The sequence below is a fragment of the Cnephaeus nilssonii genome (assembly GCF_951640355.1).
Source record: "Cnephaeus nilssonii genome assembly, chromosome: 8".
NCBI lineage: Eukaryota > Metazoa > Chordata > Mammalia > Chiroptera > Vespertilionidae > Cnephaeus > Cnephaeus nilssonii.
The window spans coordinates 82704374-82724756 of record NC_137079.1 but is presented as its reverse complement, the minus strand read 5'-3'; the positions used below and the strand labels follow the sequence as shown (position 1 = coordinate 82724756).

Here is a 20383-nt window from a genome sequence, read left to right as displayed (position 1 = left end):
ATCAAAACCCATTAGTGGCTTCTCACCAGTCAAAATAAGCCAAATACTTATATAACCTGGTGTGACAATCTCTCATAACCCATACCTTATCTCCTACTACTCCCCTAGACTCACTCACTTCAGCCACTCAAGCCTCTTTGCCGTTTCCTCCACATGCACAGTCCCACCCCTTTGCCTGGAACCCTCTTTCCACTGATTCTCATGTGACTTATTCTCTCTTCACCTTTGGCTCTTTGCTCAAATGTTACCTTGTCAGGGTTACTTTTGCCTGCTACCTATTCAAAATTGCAAACCAGCCCCACCTGCTGCCACGTACTGCCACCACCAAAAACACTAACTCCCTTTTACTTATTTTTTTCACATTTTACTTATTTATTGTCTTTACTGTAACATGAAGTCCAAGTGAACACATATTTTTGCCTGTTTTACTTACTTTTGTTCCCCAGTGCCTAGAATAGGTCCTGAACTGCCCCCATTTTGGGGCTAGTCTCATTTTGTATTTAAAATATACTAACCAGAATTATATTGGGCATTCCTACAATCACACTATAGTTTTAAACCATAAGAGCTACATATTTTAGTTGGGTAAACGGTTAATACCTTCCCTCAAAAGGCTGTTGTGGGATAATGAAGAATGTATATCAAAGTAATATGTAGAATATGAAGCAATACATAAATGTAACAGAGAAAAATTGTTAATTTATGGTTAAAAAAAATCCTGCCTTTCTGAACAGAATCTAAGACATATTATGATCAAGTTTAACTTTTTTTTAAAATCATCACCTGAGGATATGGTTTTCTTTGATTTTTTTAAAATTTAGAGCAAGAAACATCGATGTGAGAGAGAAATACCAGTTACCTCTTATTCTTGCCCTGACTAGGGATGAAACCTGCAAACTGGGTGCCCTGACTGGGAATCAAACCCGCAACCTTTCCAACTGAGCCATCCAGCCAGAAATAATGGAGTTTCACTTTTCATTTTATCATCAGACCCAAAAGAAATTTGAAACTTACCTACTAACAGCATGTTCAACATTCATGATAGCTGATGTCATTATTTCTGTAGTAAGGCTTTCAGCAAAGCTAACACCATCCTGTCCAATTCCACTATCAGCTGCCAAACTGGTATTGCTCAGCTCTCTCTCTGCTTTTTCAATAGCTTCAGCAACTATCTTCTCAGCGAGCACTGTCTTCTTATCAAGATCAACATGAATTTGAGGGACATCAAGGTGAAAAATTCTAGATTTCTGATAAACGTTGCTAAATTTTGAATTAGAACCTGGCTTACTATGAGCAAGTGAATCCTGTCTGAAAGAATGTTGAGGTGAATTTCCACTGCAGTCATGGAGTTCTTTCTCGTCACAATACCTGCAAGCTTGACTTACAAGAGGTGACAACTTTTCTGCATAAGTGATCCTATCTGCTGCTTTTGTGGTCTCAGACACTTGGAAAACTGCGGATCCTAAACTGAGTTCTAAAGTGTCATCCGCTACTTTTTTAGCATACTGTTCTATAGCTTGAACAACATTCTCTTCATAACCATACGCATTTAAGCTGCCTGCACTGTGGTAAAATCTGTGATTTTGCGGGGAAGGTTGAAGAAACTTAGGAAATTCTGGCTCAATGTGAGACTCATTATCTTCATCACATCCAGACTTTTCATAAAGGCAAGAATCTGTTGAGGATTTTGGCAAGCCAACTGCAGACAATGTAAGCTCTTTTTTAACATCTCTGGTTATGCTGTGAGCAAGAGAGGTTGAAAAACTATACAGTTCAGAGCATTTATTTCTGTATGTATCCCCTGTCCATTCACAAGTTTGATTTTTACAGAGGTAACCTCCATTTCCTTTACTTTGTCTTTTTTTATCTACTTCTTGGTGGTGTTTATTTAAGAACATTAAGAGTTCATTGTTGGCTTTCACCTGTGAGTTTTGCAAGAGAAACATTTTTGAGTTGCACTTCATAGTTGCGGTCTTAGCTGCTTCTTTCAATCCCGATTTGACAGACCGATAAGCAAGTCTATTGGCGTACTGATCCATAATTAACTCACTATTACCACCTTCCTGTTTTAGTATTTGGATAATGTGACCTGCATATTCATCTGTCACACTTTCACAGCTGGGATACTTATATGACAGACCTGACATACAAGAACTTGGTGGTAATGAAAGAATAAATGGATCAACTTCTCTTGGGTGTGCCACCGTCTCTATATTCAGCTTCTCTTCTGTTCTATGGTCTTGGTCACCATCACTATAACTACTCTTCTTCTGCCTGGAAAGCATACAACTTCTAACTTTTGCTATTTTCTCAGCTTCTGTAATGACTTCTGCGGCCATATCACCTGCAAAATTGCATAATGCTTGTAAATTTTCATCTGCATGATTTAACAAAGTAGGTGATACACTTCTTTGACTCTGCACATTTAAGCAAGGGCTTTTAATCTTGGGTTCTTGAATTATTTTATTATCTAAATGGGAAGCTGCCATTTCAGTTGCAAGAGAAATGATGTGTGAAGCTAATGCGTCAGCAAACTGAGCTTTTTTCTCTGAGTGCTCTGCCTTCATATCCACTTCTGGATGCTCTTCACCTTCACTACTTTCAACTTCTTCTGAAAGAGATCGCATGAGTTTCAACATGAACTCTTCTTTTTCAATAGTATTTTGTTCATTTTCAGACAAACTACCAACAGATGAGTAGTGAGGTGTAGAAGGTGGTGTAGCAGGTGCAAATTCTTTTGCTAATTCCCCCTTAAGCTTTTTGGTTAACTTCTTGATATCCCATTCAGAACTAGCCTGGGATGGTACTAGAGGAGTTGATGGAGGAGTATCAGGTATTACATTTCCATCTCTGATTTTCTGTTTATCTTCCACATGCAAACCATCTACATATGTAAGCACTGCAGATGAGAAAGTATGTGAATGGGGAGAAGGGCTTTCTTGCCCAAAAGACAAGGGCACAGGTGCCATATTATTCAAATTATACTTTTTCACTAATGTGTCCTTAGCAGCTTCCTTCAAATCAGGTTTCTGACCTGCCATAGTAGAACAACATGGTAGTGGCTCTAAAGAAAATCCATGAGCTATAGAATCTTTACATTCTGGAACACAATCCTTTCCTACTAAAAGTGAACAGTGAGTTAAGTGATCTTGAGCATCAAGAGATCTGGGAAACTTTTCCCAGATCAACTGTGACTCTTCTCCAGCAACAGGCAAGCCTTCCCTGTTTACCATATTTTTATCCACATTGGAGATCACTGATTTGCTTTTCTCTATAGAATGTTTAATAACAGATTTAGATAATCGATCAACAAACATGTCCTTATTGCTAGCTTCACTCTGTTGCAGGGTCACTTGATCATTGTGGAAAGGAGGGTTTTTTCCCTTTACTGTTTTAGTTAAACAATCTGTGTGTTCATCAACTGTTTTTGTAACTTTGAATGATGTCACTGACTCTAAAGTTTCATTTACTATAGAATGCACCAGTGCTGTAGAAAAGTTGCTAATAATCACAGGATCACTTGTTAATTTTGAAGAGCTTTGCACTTCAACATCATTATTAGTTGGTTTAAAATCATTCTGGTTACCTAGACTGTGTTCTGAAGGTAAACTAATATTTCTGAGACAAGCTACTTCCTCTTCATTGTTTTTTGTGAAAACACCTGCTTCAGTAGAATCACCATTCAAATTACTATCACCAGATGACAGATGAGTCTTTGCCTGATATATATTAGATGAAAAGTGATATGGGAGAAGGGCACTTCCAGCCAGGGGCACTGGTATAGAAGTTACAATTCCAGAAGTACAAAATAAGGCCTGCTGTACAGTGTATTTATATTCTGGCATTGGTTTTGCCACAATTGCTTGACTATTAAAAATGGGACATGTGGAGGTCTGTGTCCATGGCACAATATTTTCTGCACTCACATACTTTATGTTATCTGTAGAAACACTAACTGCTGCCTTTGTTGTAAAGATCACATCAACTTGTGATAGCTCAATGAATGCTTCCTGCATTACAGATTCAGACAAATCTTTTGCATATGACTTCACTACTTTGTCTTCATAGTCAAATGAATACTTTGGAGATGCAGGTGTTGGAGGAGATGAAAATTGACACACTTCCATGATACCTTCAAAAATAAGCTCTTCAGCAAGATCTGCAGCAAACCCAGCAACTATGTTTGTAAATATCTGCTTCTTTACATACTGTAAATCTTTTAAAGCATTTGATAATGCTTCACTCACCAAAAAATTAGCCAGACCACTAATAGCACGCTCTTTCAGTGAAAATGCACGCTGCCTTCTCAGTTCATTAAATGCCATCTGAAAAACGGATGATGTTAATTTGATGGCTAAATGGCACAATGCATTGGTACATGAAGAGAATCCTTTCTGCAAGTCTTTAAATGCACTGCCAAAACTTTTTTCCACAAGATCTGCTGCAAATTTTTGAATGCTATCTCTAATCATTAAGGGTTTATTTTTAGATTTATTTTGATCAAGGTTTCCACTCTTAAGAGCAATGGTTTCATTTTCTCCCTTTTTAACACTATTAATGTTTGATATTGCATTAGTATGTTGAGTATGAAGGACCGAGCCCAGTACTTCACATGTAATTCTATTGGCATAATCTTCATAGGTGTAATAAATAGAATCATGATTTTCATGAATCCGATCTCCACCAATATCTGTTTGGCAAAAACATTCAGCAGGTGTACAGCCTCCAAGAGGACTAAAAGCAGAGGACCGAATGGGGCTAAACAAGCCACTGTCTTCCCCAGATGCCTTCACTGGGCGCGGAGAATCTGGAGCATCACTCAGGTTGCTGTAAGGGGATTCTGGTTTACGAGGTGTTGGCTTTCGAACATTAGCTGGGAGAGCTGGACAATCAAACTTGAATTTCTGAGGATTCATAGTAGTGGTTACAGAAGATTTGTCATGTTTGTGCCCTTTCTTTTGCAATATCTTCTCTTTTACAGAATCTTTTAGAAATGGACAAGAAGTCTCTAAAGTTTGTTCTAGTTCATCAAACTGATCAAAACTATCAAAAAATTCACTTACTTCTGAGTCTGAGTCCTCTATATCATCTTTCATTACAGGAATTTTTGGTAACTCAAGTTTGGCTTTTAAACTTTTTTGATATCCTTCTTCATCTAAGAAAATAACTGGACTTGGACTTGAGCATTCTGATTCAGATGAATAGGCAGGAGAAGAAGAAAAAAACGTTTTCTGCATGTCATGACCTTTATCTGAAGCATTAGATGACCTATAGAAACTCCTTTGGATCCAAGGCTCAGAAATTGATGTTGTGACTAAACTTTTCCCAGGTTGTTCTTTACGTCCCAGAACATTTATTAAGGAAGTTGAAGGTTTAGCCAATGACTTCTGCCGCCCAGAGCTAACCAGAATCCTTAAATCATGGGTTTCTAACTGGTGACCAGAAGTAGTCTGTGAAGCAGCATCACAGTGGCTCTTTAGTGCAGTAACGTTTACTCCTATAGGAAAAGAATAAAATGATCAGATTATTCTTGAACAGATTTTTTTTTAAATTTAAATCAATGGGAATAGACTTTCAGCATAAAATATTTATTTGTAACATGTCTCTTCTAAATTATGCTAACATATTCATCCCAAATCATTCTCAAAAGCAAATATATCTTCTACTAAAATAATTTAATTTTACCCCATACTTGAGAATACACAGAATGCTTAGTATGTTGTCACATGTGTTAGAAACACGAATACAGTGAGTGATTCTGCCAGTTAACTCCTCTCAAGTTTGACCCTAGGCATGTTCCAAACCCTTACGATAAGGTAAACAGTACTAACAAAATAAGAACAGAAATAGCAAAACCAAAAACCAGGTAAGAACGGCTCAGCCAGCATGGCTCCGTGGTTGAGCATTGCCCTTTGAACCAGGAGGTCATGGTTCGATTCCTGGTCAGGGCATATTCCCATGTTGAGGGCTCGATTCCCAGTGTGGGTGTTCAGGAGGTAGCCAATCAATGATTCTCTCTCATCACTGATGTTTCTATCTCTCTCCCTCTCCCTTTCTCTGAAATCAATAAAAATAAAAATCAGATAGCAATGAACTTAAAAAATCTCAAGAAAAGTAATTCCTCAGACAATCAGGAAAAAAAGGTTAAAAAGAATTGAGTAACTCAGCCTTAAAGCCTTTAAAACTTAACTTTAAACTTTAATCCTCTAAATCAAGAAGTTTAGTAAAGAACAAACCATCATTATATGGCTTTAAGGTCTCTTCTTCCTCTAAATGCTCAAACGCAGTGACAAAATCATCCTCTATAGAAGACACTGACTGGTTAGTATCATCATCATCTTCATTAGTGGTCTCAAGTTGGCGCTTCTGATGCAAGTATGTATCCAGGGTGTATCTTATACCAGTAGCATATTTACTTAGGAGACCAAAGATAAAATCAATTCTGAGTCTTGGTAATGTAGGTGGTGACACTCTCATGACACAAAGCATTCCAGAATGACGACTCTTGGGAAAGATGATAAATATATTTTAATTTCAAAACATGTTATACATACAAAACATATTATCTGGAAGTGAAGCCTAGAAATAACACAATCTCATGCGGGAAAATAAAAAAGAAAAATACATGCATCCTGAAATGCAACCTGATTTTGTAATGTTTAATTCTTTTCTTTATTCTTTCTCCACATTTCTCACTCCCCAATCTTTTTCTCCCAGCTTTCTCTTATCCAGGTATTGAAATTCTACCTACATTATCTCCTTAAATGTTACAGAATTTACTATCCATTCATTTAGCAATAATGTTTTCCTGTATTACTGTACAGCCCTGTGATTTTTCTTATTTAATCATTCACCTAACTTACCAACTACCCTGCAAACTGCTTGAAGACAGGAACCAGGTACTATTCTATTTTTGTATTCCATTTTCCTGTAGCATTCAGCATGATTTCAAAGCTTCATGAGTTAGATTTCTCATGAATCATACTTCCTCAAATATGGTTTATTTAAAAAAAAAAAACTTCACCGAAGCATTTAAAAGTTTAACAGTCTTAATCAAATGTCATTGTAAAATCTGCCCTTAAGAACTCATTAGAAATTATATATAAAAGTTACCTGATTTAGAGGACCATTGTTTATATTTGGTGATTTATTTATATCCTTCATACAAATAATTTCATTTTCATTTAGACTACAGAAGTGTAGTGAATTCAGAAGATCTGGAAGTTCCAGAGAAACAGCAGCTAAATCCTAATTTAAAACAATAAAATTTTGTTAAGATTCCTATAATGAGGGTCCTATCTAAAAATCATAAGGTCTACTGGTTAATAAATTTTCCAGTTCATAATAGTTAACATATGCTTATCAACCACAATCAATTTTTTTAAAACTCAAAAATGAAGTGTACTAAAATATTTTAATACCTGCCATTTCTGTACCCCTTTAAATGTATTAATATGAAGATACAAAAAATTTTACATGGTACCTCACACATCCATGAGGGTTAATAGTTTTTAGCTGCAAATGTCAACCTGCAGTCCTCAGGTTTAACTGTGAAATTTTTCATACAGGATTCTTGCCTACAGATTATACTTCATTGGAGTTTAAGTTTTATATTCATAAAATACAAATCTATTTTTCTACCTTTTCTCTCTGAAGTATTAAACTTTGATAATTTAATGAAGATGTAAAGAAAAAGAAAATAGCTTTTTTCTCTCATTTGTCCTTGTTATGTAAATACTAGAGGCCCAGTGCACAAATTCATATACGGGTGGGGCCCTTTGGCCTGGCCAGTGATCGGGGCCAATCGGGGCATATTGCCCAGTCCTGGTCAGGGCCAGCTGGCCAGGGGGAGGGACCGTGGGAGTGTGGCCGGCCATGGGAGGTCGGCTGTGGGAGTGCACTGACCACCAGGGGGTAGCTCCTGCATTGAACGTCTACCCCTGGTGGTCAGTGTGTGTCACAGCTACTGGCTGGTCATCCGGTCATAACAGTTGCTTAGGCTTTTATTTATTTTATTTTATTTTATTTATATAGACTAGAGGCCCGGTGCATGAAAAGTCCGGGAGCCCTCAGGGGCGGGAGGTGACCCAGTGATCAGGGGAAGGCAACGCCCCATCACACCTCTGCTGCTGCCACTGGTGGCATCACAAGCCTCGGCCGGCCCTAGTTACCTGAGCCTCGGCTGGCCCTGAGCGGCTGGGCAGCCGCCATCCAAGGCTTGCCTGTGCCTCGGGCTGGCCCTGGGTGGCTAGGGGGCTAAGGGGACTGGGTGCCGCCATCTTTGAGGGCGGGGCAGTCAATTACCATATTCCCTCCTTATTGGCTGTGGGCGCCACCATCTTTGAGGGCAGGGCAGTCATTTAGCATATTCACTCCTTATTGGCTGTGGGTGTCGCCATCTTTGTGACAGCATGAGTGTCAATTAGCATATTCCCTCTTTATTAGATAGGATTTTACCCAGTTAAGGTATTTTAACAACCTTGACCTCTCAGAGTACTTTCCTTTCTAATTATGGTTTTATCAGTAACTCTTAAAGAGGAAGTAGAACAAGAGAGAAATACTTTGGAACACTTCTGCTTTCAGCCTCACATTCTCAGGAGTATGTCCTCTCTTGCACCTTCTGCCTAAACTTTTCCCTTCAGCTAAGGGTACAATCAAGACACACAAGAGTTTTCATTATCACCTTCTATGCATTGTTCACAAAGAATTGAATAGTGTTACTTCTTCTATTGGGATACCTTTACTGCCACAAAAGGAAACATATGGCAATCACAAACCTTAAGATACTGCATGAGGTAAAACACAGTATGCCTACCACACCTCCTGGAGCTTCAACCACTCTTTATGTAACGGTGAAGCTTTCCTTTTGCTGATCCTAATCTCACTGTCAGTCCCTCTGTAAATTCCTGTGTAAATCAAACAGGCTAAAAGTTTTGCATTGGCTAATATTACTTTTTATAAATTTTACCTTTTAGATTTAATTCTATCTCATTTATTTTACCATTTAAATTTCATTCTATCTCATTTGAAAATATAAGAATCTGACTGTTGAGGTCAGATTATAAAAACCATCCAAATTAAAAAACAAGGCTTACATTCTACTTCAGGAGAAAAAGTTCAGCCTTCGGTTTCAGCTTTCTTAAGATAATTGACTTTTGTGGTTTCCTAACCTAAAACTGCTTTCCATACCAAGAATACTCAGTGAAAATGTCCAAAGCTGATCTCAAAATGTCACCTTTTAACTTTAAACAGGAATGATAACAGAAAAGTTTAGTGTGTTAAGTTTTTGGTTAATAAGGCAAATTTTACGTGTCTCAAAATTTGTTCCAAATAATCTCTCCTGGTCCTTCCCAGTTTAATAAATCATCCATACCTGTATATGAGCAGCATCTGTTTCTTCATTAAAACCTAGAAATGTGACCTAGATTAAAAAAAAATATATAAAGTAAGCTCCATTAGTTCAAATTTTAACATTTTATCTCAATTAGATTACTGACAGCTGAGAAAGAGAAAAAAACACATAAAGAATTAAAATACTGTCATATACAAATATCAAATCATTATGTTGTACACCTGAAACTAATATGATGTTTTATGTCAATTAGACCTCAAAGTAAATAAATAAAAATGCTGACTATTTTGGACAGAATGATTAATTTTTTCAAAGATGATGATGAGGCTTTCCACCAAAGATTTGGCTTCACAGTGCAGTTCTTCAACTTCATTAGCAAGTTCAATCAATTCTACTCCCAAAACATATCTCACATACATCTACTTCTCTCCATTCCCGCTACCACCACTTCTCATCTGCGCTACTACAATTCTCTTCCACCAGATCCCAGTAATTATCATGTCACCTGCCTTTCAAAAGTCTTCCATGCTTCCCAGTGCAATCCTAACAGGCCCCAAGGCTCTGGGTTAGCTGGCTTCAATCTCCCCTCACTTTCATTTATACACATAGGCTCCCTTTCTGGGCCTAGAATATGCCAGTATGTACTCGCCTAAGGGCTTTACAGTAGGGCCCCCTCAACCTGGATCTCTGTTCCTTGGATGTTCCCATGCCCAGTTCTACCTCATTCTTCCAGATCCAACTTAAATGTTACCTCCTCAGAGAGGAGGCCCTCAAGGTTACCTCCTTATTGACGCCCTGTGTTATCATCACTTATTTCCATCAATGCCCTTATATAGAGATTTCTCTGTAGAAATTTACATAAATTAAATTTCTAAAGAATATGAAATTATATGAAGACATGTCACATTAAATAAAAAAGACAAGTTACACAAAAATGATAAAGAGTATGCCTACAATTTCAACAATATTTTTTAAAACATATGCATGGGAATAACACCGGAAAGCAATACATCAAACTACAACAGTGATTAACTCAAGACAATGAAATTATAAGTGATCATATTTTTTTTTCTTTTTTTATTGATTTCAGAGAGAGAGGGAGAGGAAGAGGGACAGAAACATCAATGACGAGAGAGAATCATTGATTGGCTGCCTCTTGCAAGCTCCACAATGGAGATCAAGCCCACAACTCGGGCATGTGCCCTGACCGGGAAATGAACCTATGACCTCCAGGTTCATAGGCCAACACTCAACCACTGAGCCACACCAGCCAGTTTTTTTTCTACTTTTATCACTGTGGGTTTTTTCCCCTCATTCATAAGATTAATGATAGTAATTTTCTTCTTTTGTGCTGTCTATAAGGAAATATGTACTGCTTTTATAATCTGAAAAAAAGTATTATTTTAAAAGTTTATATTCTCAGCCCTAGCCCTAGTTTGGCTTAGTGGATAGAGCATCGGCCTGCAGACCGAAGGGTTCCAGGTTCGATTCCAGTCAAGGGTATGTACCTCGGTTGCAGGCTACTCCCCAGCCCTGGCCTTGGTCGGGGCTCATGCAGGAGGCAACCTATTGAGATGTTTCTCTCACATCAGTGTTTCTCTCTGTCTTTCCCTCTCTCTTCCACGCTCTGAAAACAAACGGAAAAATATCCTTGGGTGAGAATTAAAAATAATAAAAGTAAAGTTTATATTCCTTTTGTCTTTGACATTATTGGAAGAATTATTTTCCATTTGAAGACAGAATAATAAACTGTGTGCTAAGCAAGCACTGTGACTAAAAGTATGAAATAATTAAATAATAGCAATATGGATAATCTAGGAATTAAGGGAAAATATCATAGTTAAAATATAAAGCAACACAATATACTTTTGATCTCTTTCTGACGATTCAGAAGCAAGTCAGAAATTAGCTCAGGATGTTTATTCTGACTTATTAGGGTTATTACTTCACAGAATTGTTACAGTTAATTTCTACAGGTCTAGGTAGATTGTTAACCTCTAGTAGCTTGTCTCCGCATCTATAAAACTTAAGGCAATACAACTTCTCCTCCACAGTTGTGAGGGTTAATCAGATAATGTAGAGGAAAGTGCCTAGTATATTACAGGCACCCAATAACAAAGAAACATTCAATTAAATTCCCTTCCTTTCTTCGAAAAGATATTTTGGGATATGTACACTCTAAAGTGAGAAAGAAATTCCTTCTATTCTTTCAAATTTCCTTTTACTGAATACAAAAGAGAAAATAAGCTGACTTGGGGTTTTAAAGATGCCACTTGAGTCTTGCATATCCCATTCATCGAAGAAGACCTTGCCAAAATGTGGGCTTGGAAAGGCACTACATAAGCAGCTGGAGATATACAGGCTGGAAAATTGTTTGAGGGCAGAAGGACACAGGAGACTTGTCACACATGGCAACAACCAAGGAGATTAAGAGTGGCTCAGCTTTATGAAAATAAAGTAAAAAGGGAAATTAAGGTAATAGTCAAGAGCCATAGAAATTGAGCTGATACAAAAAGAAGAGGCTCTGGTCAGAGAACACTACAGGCCTGAAAGGTGTGCTCATCATCCTATGGGACTATTTCAATATAGTTTCTCAAGAAACAGGAAAGAAAATCATTCCCAAACATAAGAATAATCAAGATGTTATTAGAATACTAATTTCAAAAAAATCTGTATTAACAACCTAATATCTTATTTTTCAGATTCAATGAGCTCATATCCTCTTTTATTTGATATCATAAATGTGTTAATGGACTATGATTATATTGAAGAATAAAATGTTATTCCTTTTTTTTTAAGCTTTTTGTTGTTGTAATATATTTTTATTGATTTCAGAGAGGAAGGGAAAGGGAGAGAGAGAGAGAAACATCAATGATGAAAGGGAATCACTGATTGGCTGCCTCCTGCATGCCCCCTACAGGGGATCAAGCCCGCAACCTGGGCATGTGCCTTTGGTTGGAATCAAACATGGGACCCTTCAGTCTGCAGGCCAACGTTCTATCCACTGAGCCAAACCGGCTAGGGCTGTTATTCCTTTTTATTAGTAATAAATTCAAACAAAGATAGGAAACACTAATGTAGCAGTGAAACTGGTGAGCAAATGATATCTTATCTTCAAGTACTAAATATCTTAATTTCAAAATAAATTTAGCACTACTTTTTCATTTTGACTCAAGGTACTGAATTTAAACAACCAAGAAAACTAACAATAACCAAAAAAACTATTACCAAAAAAAAAAGAATATATTTCATGTTTCACAGTAGAAAGTTTCAGTATTAAAGTACCAATTACTAAATCGAGTAGGAATCATCTGATACAGCACTGTCTGTCTGATGAGTGGGCAATAATGCCTGTGCACTGAATTAAATGACAATTATATTAGTGGGTATTTAAAACAGGTACTTCTCATACATGTATCAACATGTAAACATTTTAGGCATTTTAAAAGTAGGAATGCAGTTCTACAGAAATGCATGAACATACATTTTGCTTTATTAGGAAAGGGTATAGAGAATAATATGTCAAACCTCAGTCAAACTGGTATGTTCATCTTGCTTTAAACAGTCCTCTGCTGATATATTACACAGTTCCTTCTCACTCTGTAATAAAGACTTTACAGACTGGAACACATCTTCACTGAAGCTCTGAAAACAAAAGATATCCTTAAGACAAGATTGATTCTAAGACAAGATCAAAGATCCAAGAGATATTCTAGTTTTAAATGGAGAGTAACTAACTCAATTAATATTCATTTGGCATATTATATACCTTTTGATAAATACAGAACTCAATTCAGCTAAGAGAAAAAAAGAATAAAATGCTTAAATAGAGTTCCACATCTCAAAACACACATATCATAACCCAGGCATTCAACCTACTGAAAGACCACGGGGCCCTTACACCAGGTTCACTTACTCTTACCCTACATTAAAACCTAACAGTCTGCATACTTGATATCTAAGTCATTGGCAGAACAGAAGCAATAATTTATAAGGAGTGAGACACTGTGGAAGCTACAATAAGGTATGCTTACAATAGTGATTACTCTCATAACAAAGTTGGTTATGGGGGGAAAAAGACTTAATAACCACAAATAAGGTTTTCAGGGACCTTAAGGCAGCTAGCTATATGATGAATGTGAGGAAAGGCATTGCAGATTTGGCAGGAGAGGATGTCACAAGTACTAAGTACTAGAAGAAGGAAAAGTTACATAAAGAAAATAATAACTATTATAATTAGACATAAATAGATTATTAATTTCCTTCTAACTTACTCTCCTGCTGATCTGTTGATCTGCTTTTCTATCAGAAATATCCTTATTCCTCAATCTTCCAAGACATGTGACGAAGTTCCCATCCCTTGGTCATAATAAATCTCAAAGTTCCTACATAATGTATAATTAAGATCATTTAATCTATATCACAATATATTATAATTTCTGTTTTCATGATATATTTGTCTTGCCTACCTATTAAACCAAATTACTGAGACAAGAGACTGTAAAATTGTATTTAACTCAATGTGTTTCCCTACATTTCAATACCACACACACCAAGGATGAGGCAAAAGTGGGTTTACAGTTGTGAGTACACTAAACTCAGATTTATTCTTGTATTATTACTTATTATTGTATTATTTTCCATATGAACTATAAACCTACATTTGCCGCACGCTGTATATGAACTCAATAAATGTGTGCTTATTTTAATAAACTGAAAATTAGTGAAAATCTTCAGTCTAAGAGAAGAGATACAAATATGAAATGCTAAGCAAAATAAGCTAGTCAGGAAGATAAATATCACATGATCTCACTCATTCGGGGAATATAATGAACAACATAAACTGATAACAAAAATAAATCCAGAGACAGAGAAACACAGAACGGACCGGACTGTCAAACCTCAGAGGGAAGGCAGGGGTGGGAGGGCAAGTGGGCGGGGGAATCTACCAAAGGACTTGTATGCATGCATATTAGCATAAACAAAGGACACGGACCCTGGGGAGGTGGGGGCTTGTCCTGGGGGGTGGGAGTGGCTATGGAGGGGTCCATGGGGGAAAAAGGAGACATATATAATACTTTAAACCAGCGGTCGCCAACATTTCAGATCTCACAGACCACCAGTGAAACAATTAAAAAGAAAAGAAAGAATGTAGTTAAATTTGAATGTGAACTATCAATATGAACTCAAGACTCTTTAAATATATGTACTACATTTTTCCACTGAAAAATCATAGAAGCAATGACCCTCAGTAACAATGAGCACTTCTAGTACCCAGATTTTGGTTTCTAAATACCATGTACCAATAAAAAGAACTAGAGCTCCTTGGGGAAATGGTTAATTCTAGGTCAGAAATAGAAAAAATATGAAGTGTGGCTGCAAATTCTTATTGACAGAATGCAAAGAAATGCCCAGAGACTAAATAGGTCATTTCAAAAGACATGGAAGCCAACTTGAAGTAATTCCCACTGGCCTAATTTGGGACAATTTGGGTATTAAAAGGATAAAAATGGTAACAGACTATAAAAACTAATTTTTTTTAAAAAAATCTAAAAAAGAGATAGATAAAAGGGTAGAGCTGGGGAAGAGTCCTTCTTTATATAAGAATCAGAAGCCCAATGCATGGAATTTGTGCAAAAGTAGGCCTTCCTTCTCCCAGCTGCTGGCACCGGCTTCCCTCTGGCACCCAGGACCCGGGCTTCCCTGCAGCCCCGGCTTTGTCCAGAAGGTCATCTGGAAGGACGTCCAGTCTAATTAGCACATTGTGCTTTTTAGTATAGATGCTGACTGCCCTAGCTAGTTTGGCTTAGTGGATAGAGTGTTGGCCCTCAGACTGAAGGGTCCCAGTTCTAAGGGCATGTACCTCATTTGTAGGCTTGATCCCAGCCTTCCTCGGGGCATGTGCGGGAGGAGGTCAATCGATGTGTCTCTCTCACATTGATGTTTCTCTCTCTGTGTCTCTCCCTCTCCCTTCAACTCTCTCTTAAAAAAATCAAAGGCAATGTCCTCGGGTGAGGATTAACAAACAAACAAACAAACAAAAAAATGCTAACAAATACGGACAGAATGATAAAATTAGAAAATCTGATTTGTAACTCCCCCTGTAATTATTGATTTAGGAAAGGAACATCAGTGTATCCTGATCTACTGGATTATAAACTACTGGGGAACTGGATACTCACACTGCCTCATCGAATCACTCTACAGATTACTTATTAATTACAACGGTATTATGTGTCTTTGTATTGGAGATTATTATAACCTTAACCACCTGGTCAAGCTGGCATCAGAGTGGAAAGACTACATCACCTTTGGGAGTTTCCTGCTAAACCTAATCACAGGGCAAAACAGATGAACTCCAAATATAGAGATGTTCTACAAGACAACTGGTCCAGACTTTCAAAGACCTGCTGTCATGAGAAAAGAATCTAGACCATTGAAATGGACTAGATTGGGAGAGACCACAAAGACACAATACCCAAACATACAATGTGAACCTTGATTGCATCCTTAAAGACAGGCAAGGGAAAAGTAACAAAGATATTTTGAGATAATTAGGGAAATTTGTGAATAGACTGCATATTACGTGATGTTATTGAATTAATGACTTTTGAAGGGTGGTAATGATGCTGATGTTAAGAGATGTATGCTGACATATTCAGAAGAGAAGTAAAATAATATCTGCAGCTTACTCTCATATGGTTTCAGAAGGTATGGAGGAGAGACTGTTTCCTGGCATGACCACTACTGGACCCTTGAGTTGTATTATATTAGATCCTGGATAGAACAGAGATTGTTCCTGTAAATCCAGAAGAGAGATTGCTTCCCATAAATCCCCTCAGAGATAGCTGACTCCCCAATTTCCATGCTGTGCTGGTTCCTGGAACAGACCATTGCCTGCCCGGATGAGCATGAAAGGCATTTTCCCTTACCTGGGACCAGTCCAGTCCCTCATCCATCCTGCCCTGCTCTAAATAATTCTTTAATGCCTGCCAAGCATCACGGAGATTATCTACTTCCTCTTGCCACAGCACAAGATGAGCCTATGTTTCCTTTAATAAACTCTGTTAATTGCTGGACTGGAGCGACCTACTTCTTTCTTCGGTCTTCCCCTGCCCTCTGCTTACAGAGGTATATTTTTCAGTCTCCAGGCTTTTCTCTGGGTCTGCATGTATGAACAAAAAGGAAGTGCATATGGCCCTAGCTGGTTTGGCTCAGTGGATAGAGTGTTGGCCTGCGGACCAAAGGGTCCCAGGTTCGATTCTGGTCAAGGACACATACCTTGGTTGCAGGCTCCTCCCAGCCCAGGCCTTGATTGGGGCTCATGCAGGAGGCAACCAATTGATGTGTTTCTCTCCGTCTTTCCCTCTCTCTTCCACTCTGCCGAAAAATCAATGGAAAAATATTCTCGGGTCAGGATTTTTTAAAAAAGTGCATATGTATGTGTGCATGTGTACAAACACAGATAGAATGATTATGGTAAAACATTAACAGGGTAAATATAAGTGAAAAATATATGTGGGGCTCACTGTATTTTTCTTCCCACAACTTTTCTGTGGGCTTGAAAATATTCAATATTTTAAATGATTCTGTTTTCATTAATGAGTGAAGGTTTTCAGGCTAAGATACTAACATGAATTAAAATGTGAAATCTGAACATGAACTATCAATATAAACTCATGACACTTGAAGAAGCAATAAGCATTCCTACTCCTAGTTCACAGACTTTGGTTTCTGAATATTATTCAGAGTTCTTTAGAGGAATAGCCAATTCCAGGTCTGAGGAAGGGAAAGTGGAAGGTGAAACTGGGGTCAATCTGTTGTAGCAGAAACAAGGAAGCAATCAAGAATTATGAGCCTGAGACAAAAGGACATAGGGACCAGCTTGCAGGGGCTCCCAGAGGCCAAGTTTGGAATAGTTTAAGCCAGTGGTCGGCAAACTGCAGCTCGTGAGCCACATGTGGCTCTTTGGCCCCTTGAGTGTGGCTCTTCCACAAAATATCATGTGTGGCGCGCACATACAGTGCGATTGAAACTTCGTGGCCCATGCGCAGAAGTCGGTTTTCGGCTCTCAAAAGAAATTTCAATCGTTGTACTGTTGATATTTGGCTCTGTTGACTAATGAGTTTGCCGACCACTGGTTTAAGCAACTTGATACAAATAAATGAGTGAATAAGTGACTATAAATAAATAAAGGATTGGAAAATGTAGATTATTTTAAAAATCTATGAGTCCAGAGCAATACAAATAAACACATGAATGAGTGAGGGGAAAAAACTCACTTGCCACCACTGGAAGTAACTATTCCACTAAAACATTAATCTGAAAATTGGTAATTAAAGGGCATTTACCCTCCCTTTATAGGAGATATCATAGTTCATCTAAGGTAGATGACAGAAAGCTTTTCTTTAAGAAAAAAAAATGTTAGCTAATAAATGTTAAAAAAAAAAAAAAAGAAAAGGAAAATAGAGAAAAATTACCATTTTGCAACTTCTAGGAAATAACAAGTTCGGGAAAGGGTCATTAAGAAATGCCAAAAATATTAGATGAAAGGTTGTTGGGGGGAAAAAACACACAATATATTTACATACAACCAAGTATCAGCCTATAGATTATCTGCTAACTAAAAAATAGAAAATGGACAGCTCTTAAATTCGAGTCAAACAGGTATGTAGTATTATGCTTAAATACTAGGTATACAGAGTTACTACCTTACTCAACTGATCAATTTTTGCATCGCTGATCATAGGAAAACCTGAAATTCTGTCCTCAAATCACCCTATCATGTATTCTTGCCAAATATGTTTAACCAGAATCTAATTAATCCTTTATACCTAAATTCTAGTCTATATGAAATATAGAAGAGAAATAAGTTAAATATTGCTGTGAAAAAACAACTAAACAAATCCAGAATATGGAATATTGTACAAAAAATTGACCTAGTCTGTTCAAGTTAGTATTGAATATATTGAGAGAGAGAGAGAGAGAGAGAGAGAGAGAGAGACTTGTTCCATGCGGATAGCACTCTCATAGACATGGTGAACATTCCTAAAACCCACTGGACTTTCTATGAGAAGTGTGGCAAGCACCAGTCCCACAAAGTGACACAGTACACGAAGTATAAGATCCCATGGTACAAGACTCCACATGGAGACAGAACAAGAAGGACAAGGGTTCTCTGCATACCCAGGGAAAGCAGCATTATGACAGGAAGCAGAGTGGCTATAGTGGGCAGACTAAGCCAATTTTCCAGAAAAAGGCTCAAATTAAAATTGCTGAGGCTTGAATGCATTGAGTCCAATTGTAGATCTAAGAGAATGCTAACCTTAAGACACACAGGCATTTTGAATTGGGAGAAGGAAAGAAGCGAAAAGACTTCTTGATCCAGTTCTAAGCTTCAGCTTTTGTTTTATTCTGAAGACAATAAAATCTTGAGGTTATATTTACTTTTTAAAAAATTATTTAAATAAAAAGAGGAGAAACTTTCAGACCAAAAGAAAGTCAGTAAGTCATAACCATCAAATGCAACTTAAGGCCTAGGAGTTTACACTGAATCCAAAATGGAAGTTAAGAAGGGATTATAAAAATATTTTAAGGGTAATAAAGGAAATCTGAGTATGGCTAATATTAGATATAACGAAATTATGTTTAATTTTTTTAGATGTGATCATGTATTATTGTTATGTGGGAAGATGCTGTTATTCCTGGGAGAAGCATGCTCAAGTGTTCAGGGGTGAAGAGACATTAAGACTTAAATTTTCAAATAGTTCTGCCAAAAAATAAACACACAAACACATATACACACCAAATAAGACAAATTATTAACAACTGTTGAGTATTGGTATTTGGTATACAGACTTACGTGTTGGTATACTATGCTTTTAACTCCTCAATATGCTTGAAATTTTTCATAATAACATGTTTAAAAAATAATAGAGTAGAAAGTATAGCTCTTTCTGATCTTCATAATACTTGATTCCTAATAAATATTTAATGTGTCTCTATTTTCAATTAAAAGTAAAATGCAATCTAGAGAATTCAAGTACACCTTTCAATTTCCACACTAGCCAATAGGTAAGTTTTGTCATTCAGCCATATCAAAGAAAGACATCAAAAATGGTACGTGTATGCATAATACACATACATATAAACAGTATGTAACATTTGAATTCACATACTTTTATCTAAGAGTTTCCAAATATTCAAATGAATTCAAACCAAATCTTTATTTTGTGCCTAATGTGGATAATGTGCTGAATAACAAAAGATATTAAAATAATAGTATGAAATTTCAGCTGTGGCCTAATTCCTCATATTAGTAAATTTGAGTCAAAAAGGTATGTAGTATTATGCTTAAAAAACAAGGTCACTAGCTCATTACTATTACTATTTTGTATGTATATTTCTTAGTTCTAATTATTAATATAAAGCAATCTGTATAACTTAATCATTCGCTTAAAGCTATGAGTCCTGTTGCTAATATGAAGAGTATAATACACTACAGTTTACAGAAAGTAGAAATCTGCTCACTACTGATTATCTAATACCTAGTGTAGAACCTGACCTATAAAAAACATTCAAATTTGTATTTCCAGAATGAATGAATGAATGAATGAAAGAATGGGGAGAAAGCACCAATGAGAGAAGAAAGTGGCTGCTGCATCCTCCATGTCCTTACAGGCAGGAAGGTGGAAGCCCTCCAAAGCATCTTGACAGCAATACCTCTGGCAAAGTGTACATAAGAAGTACGCCCCCTGGTGGTACAGGTTCCTTGAAAAGAGAGAGGCAAGGACAGAAAAGTGGCGCTACAGGGCAAATTAGTCACCAAAATGCCATATGCCTTCAGTCCTTCTAGCCCAAGGGAAAGAAGGATGGATGGATGGATGGATGGATGGATGGATGGATGGACGGACGGACGGACAGACAGATAGATGGGGCAGAGCTAAAGATCTATAAGAAAATTTACACCTGATACTTATATTGCTAAAAAGATGATAGAAAACTATCTGCTGAGAAGAAATGGGGAGGCAC

At 37.2% G+C, this 20383-nt stretch overlaps 1 protein-coding gene across 6 annotated transcripts in view; it reads right to left on the bottom strand.

Moving 5' to 3' along the window:
* The window catches only part of AKAP11 (A-kinase anchoring protein 11), a 58594-nt gene that overhangs the window by 21369 nt on the left and 16842 nt on the right, over positions 1–20383 (bottom strand). For 5 of the 6 annotated variants that reach the window (XM_079778837.1, XM_079778838.1, XM_079778839.1 and 2 more), the window contains 6 exons: positions 16634–16732; positions 12881–12997; positions 9374–9421; positions 7114–7248; positions 6237–6504; positions 1015–5497 (listed from right to left, as the gene is read on the bottom strand). In XM_079778837.1, the coding sequence (XP_079634963.1) occupies positions 1015–5497; positions 6237–6504; positions 7114–7248; positions 9374–9421; positions 12881–12997; positions 16634–16732 (5150 nt within the window). The remainder of the gene's footprint in view (positions 1–1014; positions 5498–6236; positions 6505–7113; positions 7249–9373; positions 9422–12880; positions 12998–16633; positions 16733–20383) is intronic. The other variant, XM_079778836.1, reaches the window with a different exon arrangement.